The 17,466-nt window shown below is 42.6% G+C and overlaps 1 protein-coding gene across 2 annotated transcripts in view; it reads left to right on the top strand.

The window, feature by feature from the left end:
• NOTCH2 (notch receptor 2) overlaps positions 1–17,466 on the top strand; it is a 156,146-nt gene that overhangs the window by 38,875 nt on the left and 99,805 nt on the right. For both annotated transcript variants that reach the window (XM_074319094.1, XM_074319093.1), the window contains one exon: positions 6,661–6,742. Coding sequence is in view for 1 of the 2 variants with exons in the window: in XM_074319093.1 (XP_074175194.1) it covers positions 6,661–6,742 (82 nt within the window). In the remaining variant the exon portion in view is untranslated. The remainder of the gene's footprint in view (positions 1–6,660; positions 6,743–17,466) is intronic.

Here is a 17,466-nt window from a genome sequence, read left to right as displayed (position 1 = left end):
TTTGTTTGGATTTTTTTTTTTCTTTTCGTGGCTTGATCCCAAAAAATGGAATAAAAAATATTTAATGAAAGCTTTGTTGTTTGAAATTGCAGGGTGCTACAAGAATTATTGCAAATCCCTGATGTCTTCCTGTCTGCCCTCAATTCTCCTATTTTGGGTAATAATGCAAGCAGTCATTTCAGAAAACTGTGCTTTGTTCATTTTCCTGAGCCTCGACCAGACACCATGTGCCTGAAACAGCAGCAGCCAGCCACAGCGAAAGAAAGTCCTGGGGCCAAAACTCAGACTTCGTCTTTCTCAAATGCTGCTGCTTGAAATTTGCATAAACGTTGAAGAGAAAATTATTAGCTTGGCGCAAAAGTAATCGTGGTTTTTGCAATTATTTTTAACCTTTTAAACCGCAGGTACTTTTGCACCAACCTAATAAACGGACCCTGCATACCTCCTCTTGACATATTTTACGGAGGAACCCCGACTAGTCAAAGCACTGACATGTCTTTTGAGTGAGCAGTGGATATAAGTACATACAGATACCACACTGCAGACAGAGGGAGCAGGGGATGAAAAAAATCATGTGAGACAGACAACAGAGGCTTATTTGAAGAGGCTGCAAAGCAACAAGTAATGCCAATTTAAAACGATTACATGTGAATGCAACAAGTGAAACACTTTGAGGGCTGCTCTGATTACACCTGCTGGGGTATAGACTTAATTACTCGTGTTAGAGATTCCTAAAACAAAGGGAGGCTTTTAAACCAGTAGCTGGCATGATGCTGCAAAGCCCTGGAAAACCTAGGTAAATGCCTAAAGGTAAATTTAAGGCAGATTCCATCAAGTTTGGATACCTTGGGCCTGTCCCTAAATGGGAAAGTTTCTTGAGGCGTTGGAACTGGTTAACATCCGTGACAGCTTGTTCTGCTGTTTGCAGCCGTGTTTATAGGCAAACGGGGAGATACGGCGGGTTCGGTTCCAGACCATTGCAATAAAGTGAGTTGTAATCTTTTTGCTGGTGGAGGGTCTTGCTTGTATATACACATGAGGCTGATGAACTTGTCTGCACACAAGAACCTTGTCTGGACTGAGTGTCACCTAGTGCTCTACCACAAGGCTTAATGTATGTCTTACAGGTTCTTTTTGGAGTGATTCTGAGATGGAGATGAAGAGGGTCTGCTAGAGGTATATAATGAAAGCGATTTTCATTTCGTTCATATTAGAGTCATTTGGTCGCATCCCCTCTGGCCCTACCCCTAACCTCCCTCCACTAGACTGTGTAGACTAGACCCTGAGGATAGGAATTGTTTTATCCCTGTTTCATTTTCCTGCCATGCGTAGTGGAGGGCCCTGCTTACAGCAGCTGTTCCACAAATATGACTAGAACTGTATTAAAACTGAATGACATTTTTGCTCATATGTAGTGTTTATTTTACCTTTTCTGAATCACTTCTTGGGCCTGTGGTGCTATACATTTTTTTTTTTTTAAAGGACCAGTGACCTGTGACCTCTAGTTTTTTGTAATAATATTTCAGTATGTCTTTTATTAGATGTTACTAAAGGCAACTGGGAAGAATTGCTTCCATTGATTGATATTACATCCTAAATTGCCTAGGGCTCCTCTATTTTTCCAGATTTCTCCATTTGTTTCAACTGGTGTTTGATTGATGTAGCAAGTTTCCCAAAAGGCATCATTTGCCGTGCAATCAGTTACCAAGCATGGAAGTACCCACTTTGTGAGCTAGCCTTTTTTGAGCTCTGGCTACGTATCAGGCCTTGTTCTAGGCTCTGTAATGTATTAATTCAGTCAATTCTTGCCTAGGCTCTGAGATACATTATTTTACAGGTGAAGAAACCGAAGCACAAAGAGGATACAGAGATAGATAGTAAATGATGGAGCAAGAATCCAAACCCAGATCCTGATTTCAGCAACCTATGCTTTCAACCACAAAGCTATATTGCCTCAAATCTGTAGAAGAGAAGAAATGTTTTCTATCCTCTAGGAACTTAGAAGTGGAAAGCAGAGAGAGTTAGAAGACAGTGTGGAATGAAGGGCTCAATTGTGAGTTACGAGTGTTAACAAGAGTTGGGTTGGCCTGTGAGGACCGAACCATCAAGGGAGAGGCTTTGTGGGCGAGGCAGGAGGTGAGCTGGGCCTCCGAGGAATGAGTAGAATTTAGATATAAAGGGGAAGTAGCAATCTGAGGAAGCTAAGATACAAGTGGAGGCATGGAACTGAGTTCAATGGTGATCTGTTCAGGCAAGAGACTGCATTCAAAGTGGTGGGAGGTAATCCTGAGCAGGTAGGGTAGGCTGCCATCTTGAAGGTGGGCATGAGGGTTTAGACTGGAAGGAGTAAGAAAAGGTGCCAAGCTTGGTGCTGTGCGAAGGTTCTGCATAGACCTCTCTACTGGTTCTTCAGAAGCCAAACTGAGAGTGAATTCTGAGAATTGAGTAAGAACTGAAAGCCATTGCAGATTATAGCGTGGCAGAGTGGCATGTTGCAAGTGGTGCTTCTGGGAGGTTACATGTGATTAGAATAAAATCTTTACCATTTTGGAAGAGCTTAGAAAGTGGATGTCTTCAAGCCTAGTCTAAAAAGCAATGACTTGAATTAGCTTACATAGGAACAGAAAAAAACGTTGCTCGCTGGAACGTTGTACAGTCATGACTTGTTTCAAACATAAATCTGATTGTGTTTTCCTTGCGTAAAGCAGCCCAGGAGCTCCCCCTCCCCTTAGAGCAGAAGCTGTCATCTAACCCCTGCCTCCCTCCCTGGCCTGGCTCCTGTTACTCTCTGCCTTGCTTCATAAGCTGTAGCCATTGGAACCTGGAATGCCAGACTCATTCCCACCTCAGGACTGCACATGCACTGCTTCTTCTGCCAGGGATTCCGCTTCCCCCACGTCTTCCTGATTCTTCTCCGTTTAAATCTTAGCTCAAAGATACCCCCTGAGAGAGGCCATTCCTGGTGGCCCTTTCTAAAGTAGGGCCCTATGCCTCCAGCCTTTGTGATGACTCATAACTGGGTTCTGTTTCCAACAGAATCCATTGCTTACCACTGTCTGAAATGCTTTTGTTTATGTATTCGTTTATTATCTGTCTTTCCTATCAGCCATGGTGTCCGTGATAGAAGGACCTACACTACACATAGTGACGCTCTGTGTGTTCTGAATATTAGATGACTAGTCCCCAAATACGCTGCACAGAAAATGTGTGAAAATTAGAAATCGGCTTCTAGATTTTATGTCACATTGCCATGTGATGGAGCGATGAAATTTAAGTTCACTGCTTCTCTTTGTTTTTGCCCTCTTTTGGGGGAGGGGACACACACACACACACACACACACACAGAATAAGAGGTTGATTTCAGTGAGCCAGTATTTACTGAGTGACTGCCGCTATGGCTTAAGATGAAAATTTGGGAAAAAGTCATTCTTTTTGAGTGACTAGTTTCTGTGAGTCTATTCAAACATCAATTTAAACATGGGTTCTTCAACTGTGGTATGATTGAGCATTTTGTTTTTTACTCTGTCAATATAAAGCTGCTTTCAGCTTCATTGCTAAATCGATACGGAGTCCATTGGGGAAAAACGGAAGTTGAATTTTGAAATGAGATCTTGACCAGTCACTGTCATGGCTTTGAGTTATCCAGGTTCTAACTTCTCCCTGTACAGCAAGTAACGACAGCCTTCATTTAGAAATAGCCCCTGACCAAAGTCATGAGTCTCAAATTTTATTTTTCTTTAGTTTATTCAAGCGATGTGTAATTGTCTGGGTCATCCAACACCTCTAGTAGTTTCTACAGCGTTAGGGGCTCCCTGAGAGTGAACACACGGGTCTTAGGACAGTTGAGCTCAATGTGTTCCTCAGGACGGTAGCATCAGTGCCACCTGGGAACTTGTCAGGAATGTAGATTCCCAGACCCCCTAGGTCTACTGATCCAGAACCTGTGGGGGTGGGGCCCCCCCAAACTCTCCAGATGATTCTGATGCACACTGAGGTTTGAGAGCCGTGGCTTAGTAAATGTTAAAGGTTCAAGGTAGCGTGACCCCACAGATCAGCCAAACGGCATTAATTATTAGCCCCGTAAGCCCACCTCCTTTTTGGTCACTGGCTTTGATTGGTTCACTAAGGCTAGGCTGTAAAGTTATTTGCTAGCTTGATTGCCACATATTGACTTTGGGTTGTTTGTATTTCTCTGAACCTGTCACTGTAATGATTTGCCAGGACACTTAATAGAAACAGACTGTGATTTTTTTTTTTTTTTTTTTTTTCACCCTGGCTTTCTGAGTCATGGGCAGCTGGGGCCTTGTGCCCTCTGGATAGATGTCTCCTGGTCCCAGTCATGCTACTCATATACTTTTCATGACGGAGGTGTCAGTGTTGGATCACATGGGACCTTCAGGAGCATTTAGTTCACCCCAGTTTGGTTTACAGGTAGGGAAATGAGCCCCCATAAGGTTGTGCTTTGCTGGTAGTAGCACAGCTAGTGAGGGGTAGAGGCAGGATTTCGGGTCCCCTGACGCCCTCCACTAGGACTCCTCCAGGGGGAGGACCCAGCTGCTGTTTGTGCCTGCAGGACATTTCTTTCCTACTGAGAGGTTTTCTTGTTTTATTTAAAAAAAAAAAAGAAAGAAAGAAAGAAAAAAGTCAGGAAGTGCTCATTGTAACTAATAAAAGTGTCCGAAGAGAATGAAAAAACCAGTTTGAGAACTTTGGTACGGAGGAAATAACCTGACATTAACTGTTTTAATTATAGTTGTCGTATGGGGCTTATCAGTGTGGGAAGAGGGAGCATTTGAGCCCTACAGGGAAGTGGGGTATGGACAGGATGACCCTCTTCCTGAATCTGTCTGTTCGGGCTGCAGCCTGGTAACTGCTTGTGTCACCCCAACAGCGGTCATGGAAACGGGGCTGGGTACAGTAAGAGACCTGGGTCCCGGGTCCCAGAGGTGTGACGCCCCACGAGGGGGCCACTTAACTTTCTTGGTCTTCCTTTCTCGTGAATGGGTATAATAATGCCTCTGCCCGTCCTGAGAAGAAAAATGTCGGCTAGTGGGAAGCGTGTTTCACTGTAGCGAAGAGCACAGACTCGCGTGGGATCCAGACTTGCTAGCTTCAATGGCTCCTCAATTTACTGGTGTGACAATAGGCAGGTCACTTCTTCTTTCTGTGGAATGGGTACAAAGCAATGAACTACTTCATAGGGTTGTTGGGAAGATGGAATTAGTCTATGTAAAGTGCTTAGAAAAGTAGCTGGTATTTAGTAAATGCTACGTGTTAGCAGCTATTGGTATTACTGTTTTTTAAATATTACTATTTTAAGCGAGGAGATTTCTGTAAACATGTTCTCGAATAGTTCATCACTTGATAACAGGCAAATACAGGGCTTTTATGCAGCAATCGTTAATGGAGAAGCTGTTCTAACATCCCCTTGTTCCTGGGCCCTGCTGTGAAAAGAAGCTGGTTTTGGTGCCCAGGAAGGGCAGGCCGAGAGCCTCTGATATTGCATAGTTTTTTCCTAGAGTGGTGTGCCTGGAGGAAACTTAAAAGTGGAGAGACTTCTCCATTCTCAAAGTTTCAGGTATTTATACATGAGCCATCCTAGGAGAGGGACATCTTAATAATCTCCCAGAAGAGGTTCATGAACTTCAATTTTGATTTTTATTATTTGACTAGGTTTCTTTCTGCCTTGGCTTTCCAGTTGTTATTAGAATTATGATAAGCGTTTTTGTAATGAAAATTCCAACTCTAAAAGCGAAACAATCAAGGTATTGTAATAGTACAGCAAGCGAGTGGCAGATTTTGGGTAGCTTTCCTCCTCTTTTGGCTGAAATCAATGAAACTTTCTACTACTGCCGTTTATTTCTGAGTAGTCTATTTGGGGGAGGGATTAGGGGGGTGAAGTGACTTTTCGTTGTCTCGTAAAGGAACTGGGGTTCAAGAATTTGAGAATTATTATTTTATCTGTATGTATAAAATTGACTTTTCATTTTCTTTACTTTGATCCCCCTCGTCTGCAGTCTCTGTTCATGGTCTACTCCCCACCTTTGTGTGAGCCCCTTACAGTGAGAGATTAGATTTTATTTATTTCTCTATGTAGTTTATTTCTCCCTTTGCCTCAGGGTCCTAATATAATGCGTGGTACATACTAGGCTCTCACCTCCAGTTTGTGGAATGAGTATGATTGATGTTTGTTCAAGTGGCCTGTTCTGAAACTTCACTTGAAGACTTAAGTAATGCGTTAGTATCACGGTATCCTAGTATCTCCCCAGGTCTCCCTAACGATGCATTGATGAATCCTGGCATCACTTATCTGAAGTACCCTAATCCCAAAATGCTCATGGCATATCATGGCTATTATAGCTTGGGTTTCCCCAGCGTCATTGGGAGAGAGGGTTGTAACAGCTGGGGAGACCAAGTCACAGAGAAATAAGAGCATCATTCAAGACCACCAAACAGTTATTGTGGGAAGAGACTCGGGATGAGCTTCCTTGCTTCTAAAAGAAGCCAAAAGAAAACAAAAACTGATTCAAACTCGACAGAGAACCCCAGATCAGGTTGGATGTGGGAGTGAATGTTGACCCGGATGGGATAACATTGCTTTGCTGTCTGAGGGGTATGATTAGTGATTTATTTCTAATGTGAGTTTGTTTTTATTTCTAGCATTGCAATGTCGGGACGGCCATGAGCCCTGTGTCAACGACGGAACGTGTATTACCTTCAACAATGGCACAGGATACTGCAAGTAAGTTTTTCTCTGTGTTTTTTTCCTTCTATAATTTTCTTCTTCAGTAGGACACTGGACAAGATTCCGTTCTAGTCTATTTTTAATACTTCTGTGAAATGTTGTTTGTGTCTCTCACTGTTCTGATGTGGTTCTTGTGAGGGATGAGGAAAGATGGCTGTGGATTTTAGATAAATGGCTCCTAAGAGCTTATTGTTATCTTTTCCATTGTGAAAAAGACTTTTCAATGAGTCTCTGTAATCATTAAGCTAGTTTTGAATTAACTAAGTGAGTTAATGTATGTTGAGGACATTCTCTTACTTGTTTCAGTTGAAGGCAAACTCCTCAGCATGTTAGGTACGATCTTGTTTTTAAGTTCAACTAAATCGATAGTAACTTGAATTCTGCCTAACATACATGAATCTCATAACCACATGGAACTGTTTTTTCCTAGTGTAAAAATTCTGGAAGAGAGACTGTACCAGAGGAAGATGCACACACATACCTGTGGGGATGGGGTGGGAAGCAGAGGGTGTGGGTGAGTGTCCTTCTGGGGGGTTCAGGAGCGGAAGGATGAGGAACTGGACTAGGCAGTATAGGCCGGTTCTCAAGAGTGTGTCTTATCTTGTTCTCTAACCATGTAATCTAGCTGTACTTTTTGTTTGAGGAAGTTCTGAGAGATAATCTCTAAAGAGCTTCTCTACGTTTCTTAGGACCCTTTTTGCCTTCTGTCTCAATTGAAAAATTTTAATAGGAACATGTATCCATTCTGTGTGCAAAATAAGATTTGATATTATGAAATGTATTTCCTTGAGCACTTCTATGGGGTGTGTTTATTCTTTGCTTTGGTGCAGGTATTTGCTTGGTAAGCATTTTAAGTGAGTTTATCCAACACGTTTTCGTGTCTCCCCTGGAGATTTAATTGAATACCCTCATTATAAAGATGACATTTGTGCCCATCAAGTCCATTCTGACCAGGAGCTAGGTTCTTTAATGTCCTGAACAAGAATTTTTCCAAGTCAGAAAACATTTTCTTCACCAAAGTGAAAATATTGTAAGCTGTGATGATAGTAAGGCTGAACAATGGGTTGTCTGGTTTGGAATAAAGATAACACTGGAAATGAAGTTTTTTATGTAACCGGTGATGGGCTGCTCACTTCGTTTTTGTAGCTGGAAAAAAAACAGCCCCAAAACATGTGATGTATTCTCCTCTTAAGAATGGAAACACAACTGGAGACAAAAGGGAAAGGAACGTAATACCTTAGAATCAGCCCCTGAAATCTTGTTTAGTCCCATTTTGGCATCTGGTGTCTTAGTTACTTGCTTTATTCTATTACTCAGCTCTCTTGTGGTAGTTAACCCATTATATTACGATCATTTGTTGATAGGTTTCTCCTACTAGATGGTGGGGTCCTGGTCTTACACATTTTTGTATAGTTAATGCCTGGAGGTAGCTGGTGCTCAACCATGTGTTTCTTGAACCAAAAAGTGCTCAATAGATACCAACATTCACATTTTTTAAAAATGTGTTTGTCTTAAATAAGAAGAAACTGGTCTTTCCACTGAGAATTTTATTTGTTTCACATTTCAGCTAGAATGATAGAACTATGCAGAGAGGCAATTTAGTTTATCTCCAAATTCTTTGGAGTTAATTCATCTTGGGGTGGAGGGGGAATTTCACGTAGGTTCTGAGTGTTGGCCAACATATTTATAGTCTGACCTGGAGAGAGAGACTCTCTAGAGGAGACCAATTTCGGAGCACTTACCAGGAGGGGACACTAAGGGTCCCTTTCAGGAGAAAACAGCCTTATGGGCTGTTTGTCTCCAACTCTCCAACCAAGGTGAGAGAGAGACCAAGTTACCCTCAGATCTTGGAAGAAGCGCTGCGAGGGAACAGGGGATGAACTTACTCTGTCTGTGAATGAGAAAAAAGGGAACCGCCTGAATTCTGTCCCTGGATACTTGCTCATTGTGGATGGGTTGTTTGTGGATACAGTTCTGGGCGAGTCCCTCAGATGTTCTCCCGCCCTGTCGTGAGGGAAACCAACTCCCCGAGAAAGGCAGAGTAAGGAAAAAATGGGCGAGGTCATGCTTTTGAGAGACCAACATGAACAACAGAATGTGGGAAAAAAGAGTGTTTCTCCATCTCAGAAAAAGGAGGAGTAGCATCTGCCAGAGTGGCCGTGTCAACATAAGTGGACACAGGAAAAGCACGAACAATACCAAGGAGGCCACGTCAATCATCCCCCAGCCCCATGCCAACCTCCATAGAACGTTAAGCAAAATTTAACGCAAAAAGAACATCTACTTAGCCGACCTTTCAGTGTATCTTCCCCAACGTTGCGTTTTCCCTGGGGAATGAAGGTAATCCAACTTGTGCAGTAAATACTATTTTCACAAAATGGTAAATAAATATTAGAATACTTAGAAGGTTTATAAAAATTACATCAGACATGCAGGGCATGTGATTATCTTTTTATTCACGAGATTGCTTAGTGGATTAAGAAAAGACAGTTGAAGCCAAATTCCCTTTCTGGTGGGCGGGGGGAGTGGGAATTAATGGCAAATGTTGTAAAGGAGAAGGTGTCTGACTATCTGTTTAAAGAGCATAATGTTACTGATTCAGCTGAAATATAATGGTTGTTTATAGAAATTATAGAAATCCTTTATAAGATCACATTGACAGATGAGGATAAGTACTTTTAAAGGTTAGTTTTGTACACCGTTCAACTGTGTTTTCTCACTGTTAGCAGGATAAGTGCTCTAGCCGTCTGTGGTTAGGCTGCGATGCCAGGCAAGCAGAGTCTGTGTAATCTTGCATAAAACTCAATTATTGCTCCTAAATAGTTGTTGTCAGATTTTAATAAAGCCCTCTCACTACAGAGAGGTAAGACATTTTATTCTCTCCGTTGTCCTACTGGGAGGTGTAAATATATAATTAAGTTTGGCCGTCATTAATCACTTTCAAGTTGTTTGTCTCAGGCATTCCAGTACAAACCATTCCAAATCCCAATTTTATTAAAAATCATGGGCCACTCAAGCTCGCGAGTAGGTTGGGGGTGGGTGAGGCTATCGTTTGTAAAATTCACAAACTGTGCATTTTTCAGACATGTTTATCATGATTATTGAAAATCCTTGTCTGCCAGTTTCTCCTGTCTGGTTTGTCTTTGGGTGTGTTTCCATCAACAACACGCTCTTGACTCTGGATACAATACTTTTCCTTGAATTCACATCTATGGTAGTTTTTGTTATTGACTGGGCATTGTGGGTAATGCATGTTAAAGTTTAGCCTCCACTAAAGAATGTTGAGTCTTGTTGTAGCAGGCAGCCACATTTTTGCAAGGTCACCTTGATCCTCTGAAGATGTGGTTTTAGGCTTTGCTCTGGTGCGTCTGTTTTACCCTTAGGCTGACAGTGTAAGTCTCAGTCTTGGGATATGGTCCTTACTCCCAAGGTCTGACCTTTGGGGCGGGGGCGGGGGTTCAGTGGAAAGCTCGAAGTGTTTCCCAAGCCCCTGTAGTTTGGTAGGACTTGAATTTAAACCTCTGACTCCCCAGAACCATGCGTGCTCAGCCTTTCCGCTGTCCAGCTCTTGCCATCTCTTAGGTCCCTAAGTATCACCGTGTTCATGCACAGTCAGGAGTGATTTAAGGATCTGAATGGAGTTGTGTGCATATTTTAACGTGGCCCCCTTTTCTAAGATTTGTCTTCTAATCCCAGCTGCTTTGACAATCTCAGACACCTTTGACTGTTCGGCCCAAGGAGACTTCCATTTTCTGCTTACATTCTATTCCTCTTGTGTTATCTGGACTGGGGAATACCTTCAGGGAGAAAAAGCTATATAAATGTATGTTTCAGATAGTTCGCTTTTCTTTTTTCAAGGCTCATAGCCCTTCCAGTTTCTGAATGCTTTTGGTGGCTCTCATGTACCTTTCATATTTTGTCCAGAGTATATAATTGTAAGTAAGAAAGTTGGTCTGATATAAGTTACTCTGCCATTATTTATAGTGGTAAAAATTATAGTTATAAAGGAGTCCTTCAAAATTTCCTATATACCACTTAGGAGGTAACTAATACAATGTTTGTTAAAGAATGGAAAGTCACCATGAGCTACATAGGTTCCTGTGGATGGGTGATTGCTTTTGAGAATCTTTTTTTCTTTTAATTTTTAATTGGGGAATGTTGGGGAACAGTGTGTTTCTCCAGGGCCCATCAGCTCCAAGTAGTTGTCCTTCAGTCTAGTTGTGGAGGGCGCAGCTCAGCTCCAAGTCCAGTCACTGTTTTCAATCTTAGTTGCAGGGGGCGCAGCCCACCATCCCACACAGGAATTGAACTGGCAACCTTGTTGTTGAGAGCTCCCGCTATAACCAACTGAGCCATCCGGCCGCCCCTCCAGGAGCTCAGTGGCAGCTCGTTGTCTTCAGTCTAGTTGTGGAGGGCGCAGCTCACTGGCCCATGTGGGAATCGAACCGGTGGCAACCCTGTTGTTCAGAACTCACGCTCTAACTGACTGAGCCATCCGGCCACCCAAGAATCTCTATTTTCTGCCAAAGCATCTAACTAGAAATTACATTTTAAAGTAAATCATTATAAATATAAAATGTTATAAAATACAACTCTGTGTCCCATTTTACCTAAAATGTGTCTACTAGCTGTAAGAAACATTACACATTAATGACTGATGATTTTCCTTGCCAGGATTAGGGAGTAATTGTGTTGGGGGTCCAGGTCTCCTAAAGCCATTTTAAAAACTGGAGGCATTGCTTTTGTCCTCTTGATACGTTTTTGTATAGTCAGGAGAGACGTAGACACTCAGAATCTTCCCGAGCCTGGCTTACAGCAGAGGTTGCATGATCAGTGTTTGCACTGTGGGGAAAGTCATTTTCAAATGTCAAGGCTGACCATTTTCCCCTTTCACTCGCCTTGTTAGTGTATTCAGTGTCAGATCAGAGAAATACAGCAGGGAAAGCAGTCCGCTGTGAAATCACTTTCTCTTTCTCCTCTGCTGAAACTGGTTCTGCCAGCAAGATTCCTTCAGGAGGGGCGCCCTCCTCAGCAGACTATCACATAAACCGTTTTGCTGGCAGATGCCAACAGAAGCCTGACTATGGACAAGGCCTTTTATCTTCCCCATAAAATGAAGAAGGCTGTCTTTTGGCTCACTGCATACTTTTCACGTTTTTACAATGTGATGCTTAAGGAGCGATTAATTCAGGAATTACTCAGTGCGTGCTATGTAACTATACCACATATAGTAACAGCTCAATCTGTAGTGGCGGTTACAAGTAATGGATAATTGGTATCGCATTATTTCACACTTCTTTGGGAACTCATCAAATAATTATCAATGAACTAACCTGGACTTCTTAAAGAGGTTCAGAATGAGAGTCTTACTAGAGTATTGTAAAGTCAGGTGGGAGACAGACTGTAATATGGTCTTTCGGTGCAGGAACCACCCGTGAATGGGGCTGGGACCAGGGTGAGGTGAGTGAGGCATTCATCTCAGGCATAAAATTTAAGAGGATACCCAAAAGCTCAGTAATCAGGATAAACAATATTTTTATGCAATAGTTCAAAAAATAAAAATGAATGCAAAATAACTATGATAAAACATATCCAAATTTTAAAAAAAGATCAGTATTATTGAGCTTTTTCTTTTGCCTCAGGCTCCAGTCTGGTTCAGTCTGGCACTGGTGGGTGGATAGTCATCTGGAAGAGCCCTGCCTGGTGACATGGAGAGGACAACATAGGTTTTTATTATCACATAGACTTGAGTTGGAGCCATTATTCCTGTGGGCAACTGGGTCTTCCACAAGTTAGAGAATACTATGCTGGCTAACATTTGAGCACTTTTTATGTGCCAGGCTCTCTGCTCAGTTCAGCTCTTTACTGAATTTTAGTCCTCATCGAAGAGAGTTAGTCTTAATATCCCTGAGTATGTGGAAACTCAGAAAGGTTAAATAATTTGCCCAAGATCACATAAATCTTAAGTGGTTGACCTGAGTTGTAATCTTGGAAAATGTGCTATCACTCGGAGTCTCAATTTGCCTCTCAGTAAAATGGGATGAAATTACCTATTTTAAACTGGTAGTTCAAACAGGACCTTCTGAAAAGGAAGTGTGGAACATTTGAAAGTATATGAAAGATGGCTCTTCAGATAAGGAATGAGATTAGAACTCTGTGTAGTTCCTGATTTTAAAATAGAAATGGTGGCATTAGGTAGGCCCGGGCAACTCACAGAATACCGGAGTTCTGAACTTTCTGGTAGCTACATGAGTGTACATGGACCACATGGGTTGGCTATCGCTGCGTTTCTGAGAAGTGGTTTTTGACTTCAGCTCTCAGTGCAATTACTGCAAGTGAAATAGAAGAAGAGGCAGTGAAGGGGGGATAGAGGACATTGTCAGTTAACATGCTCTTTCGTGGAGAGAACTAAATTGAAAAACGAGACACGTCTCCCTTCTTCTTCCTAATGGAAGATGAGCAAGTCCAGACCGATTTTATGCAGCTGTGAAATTGAGACAGATCGGATTGAACGACTTCCGATAAATGTTGCTGCCAGCACAGAAGTCACAAGTTGTTAACCACGGCGCCTTACGTTTGCATAGTGATTGTAGATGTGGGGCTTTCCTTCTGTACAACTCGAGCTCTGGACCTCTAACAGCGTTCTTCTAGAGTGAGTCTTCTTCTTAACACTGACATCTTTGAAACAGCCTTGAGCAGGTGAGTAAGTGTCCCTGAGGAATTTTTCTTAAGGGAAGTCCCAAGTGTCAGCTTCTTCTCACTACACAACCACAGAATTCCCACACTCTTCTCGATTCGTCTTTATCCTTTAGGTTGGAAGCTTTATAAACTTCAGTGTTAGGTTCGGAGAAGTAGGACAAAGTGGATCGATCGTAGGCTCTGCCGATATCCTTTTTCCTGTCTTGGGTACCTGCCAGTAAGTTAAATTTTGGCCTGCGCACCTGGCATGAGGAGATGTGGGTTTAGCTAGGTTTCTTTCAACACAGTCCCCAGGTTAACCACAATCCTATGTAAAGTTCCTTTCTCATTGTCCCCCAGTGGCATGTCAGCACCATTAATTGTATGTAGGGATTCTTTCCCCCCCCTTTTTTTTTCTTGCGACTAAGCAGGATGAGAAATACTTCTCTTTCAGGATCTGGACTAGCTTAATTAAATCCTTCATTTTAAATGTTAGCTATCCGTCTTTGATCAAGTCTGGCGAGATTGAATACAAAGGGGTGGAGGGCTGTGATAAAAATGGAATTATCTAGAAATGTCCAAGAACTTTTTTCTTTGTGAAGCTAGAATAAATGTGTGGCTGTGATGGAGGTTTTCCTTAAGCCCTCTTCTCAGCATCCTGTATGTCGGGATTTGGAAGCTAGAAATGAAGTGTAGTGTCTCCTTTACTCCGTGTGTGTGTGTGTGTGTGTGTGTGTGTGTGTGTGTGTGGTGTGAGATGTGAGTGTTTTGTTTTCATATTTGTCTTTACATCTCAGTGTAAGGTACACTGCAGTTTCTCTGGGGCTTCCCAAAGTTCTCTTTATCCATCCTGTTTGTCCGTTGCCAGTAATCTTCATTAGCATATCATCCTCTGTGTCTAAAAATGTATTCCTGATTCTTATACTGATGCCGCCAGCCTTCCCTTATTAATGCAGTTACCTTCTGTTTAAAACGTTCCTCTCCTAAACAGTGTCCTACTTGGATCTTTCTAAAAAGGCCTTTATGAAAGAAAAGTGAAAGCAAAGACTAATAAAGCATTAGGTGGAGAAGGTAGGTGTTACTGAGAAAATAACCTGCTCAGCACTTCTGCAGAATAGTAGCACTTAGGGAACTGAATCTGTGCAGAGTCAGGCCACGTGCTTGCAGTTCCCATACCTGCAATCCTGTATCTTGCACATGGAAAGTCACATAGACTCTGAAGCAATGTAGGAGCCTCACGTTTCATCTTAGTCAGCTCAGGCTGCTATAACAAACTACCACAATCTGATGTCTTAAACAGCAGGCGTTTATTTCTCTCTCACAACTCTGGAGGCTGGGAACTCCGAGGTGAAGGTGCCAGCCGACTCAGTTCCCTGTGGGACCTCCTTCCTGGTTTGCAGATGGCTGCCTTCTCACTATAGCCTCACGTGGAGGGGCGGGAAAGCTCTGGTCCCTTCATCTACTTACAAGGGCACTAATCCCGTAGTGAGCACCCCACCCTCACCACTGCATCTACCTCATCACCTCCTAAAAGCTCCCCCTCCACATACCATCACAGTGGGGTTTCAGCATGTGGATTTTGGGGAGACACATTTAGTCTATAGCCCTCTTCACAGAAAAGTTTCCTTTTCCCCACACTGGTATTGATTGAGTTGAGCCACCCACTGTGCGCGAGCTCTGTGGTGGGAATCGTGAAGCGACAGGAAAGCCCAGGAGGCTGTGCTCTCTGATTTCCACGTCACAAGTACTCATGGCTCAGGGGTGTCGGATTGCTTTTCTGCCATATGACATGGTAGCAGTCCTCTGACACCTTGCCATCTTGTTGGGGACGTGAGTCATACGTATACCAGGGGTACCAAAAAAATGTGTACACATTCTAAGAAAGGAAAAACCTGTATTAATATATACTGATAACAACAGATGAATACAAGTCACATGTGACTTCTGCAATTACAAGAGGTGCTCAAAGGGTCACCATCAGCGTCCAGACACTTCTGATGACGGCCAACTACTGCTTGAGCAACGTTAACCAAGGTGTCCACTTGTACACATTTTTTTGGCATTCCCGGTGTGTGTGTGTGTGTGTGTGTGTGTGTGTGTGTGTGTGTACAGTCTGTAATTGCCCAGTGTAGTGGCATGGGTGTTAAGAACTGTGGAGATTCGGACAAGGGAGCAACTACTATGGGACAGAAGACTAGAAACATGATTTTTAGTGGTCACTTAGCTTCTAAATCTCCGAATATTGGTGGTATCTGAGGAGACGGACAGGTAGAAAGGCTAGTGTTTCCTGGAATCATCATTACCAATATCTTCCTCACTTTTTTCCTTAATGACATACTTTCGAAACTTGTCTACATGTTGGTTGCTCTCTTCTGTCTGTACTTCAGTTTGTGTGAGGGTTTCCTCAACCGGTATGTGCATTCACCTGGTTTCACGGTGACAGATAAGTGATTTCAGAAATCACTCGTTAAAAAAAAAAAAAAATATTCCTTTAGCACCTGTCAGCTAATGCTCGAAGATAGAATGTCTAGAATTAGGGGGAAGGAAGACTGGGGAACAGCAGGAGAGGGCAGCGGGGAGCAATCACCTTCCCCCATCCCCGACCCCTAGACCTTTGTGGCTTTGACTGTCAATTCTTGTGCTGCTTCCAGAACAGAGCAGCCAGGGAGGCTGGTGGGCACCGTTTACAAAGAAACTTTGAACCCAAGCATCTCTGAGGCAAGAAAATGAATGGGTTTGGATAGGAGGCAGGATGGAAAAGCAGAGACCCGGAGAACAGGCTCCGTTTTCATACATGGCCTGGTACATCGTCTCAGCTGAACGTTCCGGAGTCCCAACCTCAAAGCTCTTCTGTCCAGCATATCCCTGGCCTGATCCAGCTCATTGCAGGGGTCCTGAGCGAGCAAGCATCTATTAGCCAAATCTTTGGTTACCCCAAATTAGCTTATGTCCTTTACTGCTTGTTTCCTCTGATTATAGAGTATATATCTAAACCCTCAATTATCCAGAATAAATCCAAGCTGCCTCTTCTGTGTGGAAAACATTTGACAGAGGTTCTGATTCTCTTGCCTAGACTGTCGTAGAGCCTTAGCCGTTTAACCACCTGCCCCTTTAAGATTTTGAAATGCTGGTTCTTGTTGTGTAAGCTGGACACATCTCCTTGAGGAATTATTTTACTGGGCAACTTGCCCCTTCTGAAACCTCAGTCATCCTGAAAAGTACCTCAGGAACCTCATTGACTTTCTTTTTTTTTCTGTCTTAGTCCCATTTGTATATCATGATTGTGGTGTCTGATTCTCTGTCTCATATTGTTAAAACTCATGGCCTTGAATTTCTAGGTCAACTCTTAGAAAATGGACAGAACCTGATTACTAATGAGAAGTTGACTCATTTCCTTCCAGGCAAAGGCTGACACTGACGCTCAGAGTTCATAATTAGTCCCCACAGAAGCAAACACTCTAATTACGGGATAGCACCTATTCGTCCCTAAATTTTATAAGAATTAATGAGAGCACCGTGAGCTCGGGGAGTGAGTAAGACAGGCCCTCAAGTGTTGAAAGGGCATATATAAACATTGTATCTGGAAAATGGTCCTACATGCACTTAAGTGGTTGATTCCCTACAAGTTAAATTTGGTGCATTGTTTCACACAAACACATCGGTCATTTTCAGCCTTATGGAATTTATCAGCCCGTCAGCTTCCATCAAGAGGCTGCCATGCCTACCACCAAGCTATGGTGCAGAGAATGGGTTCTCATGTTGGCCATTGTGTTGGGGAAGATGGTAAGACCATTCCTTCCCTTGTAGGTTCAGGATTCCTTTTCATTCTTCATGTTTTGTTTAAATATACCGGGGGTGCCAAAAAAAAAAAAAGTATACACATTTTAAGAGTTGTTATCTTAAAATGTGTATATGTTGTTTTTTTGGCATCCTCTGTATTGCTATTTTTCTGACCCCACTTAATACCTAATGTTTATTAAAAATTGAAGTAAATATATTGTTCTTTCTCCTTTGCTTATTCTTTGTTTCCTTGTGCTCCCTGT

This window comes from Rhinolophus sinicus, linkage group LG14, assembly GCF_036562045.2.
Source record: "Rhinolophus sinicus isolate RSC01 linkage group LG14, ASM3656204v1, whole genome shotgun sequence".
Classification (NCBI taxonomy): domain Eukaryota; kingdom Metazoa; phylum Chordata; class Mammalia; order Chiroptera; family Rhinolophidae; genus Rhinolophus; species Rhinolophus sinicus.
This window is presented reverse-complemented; position numbering and strand designations above follow the sequence as displayed.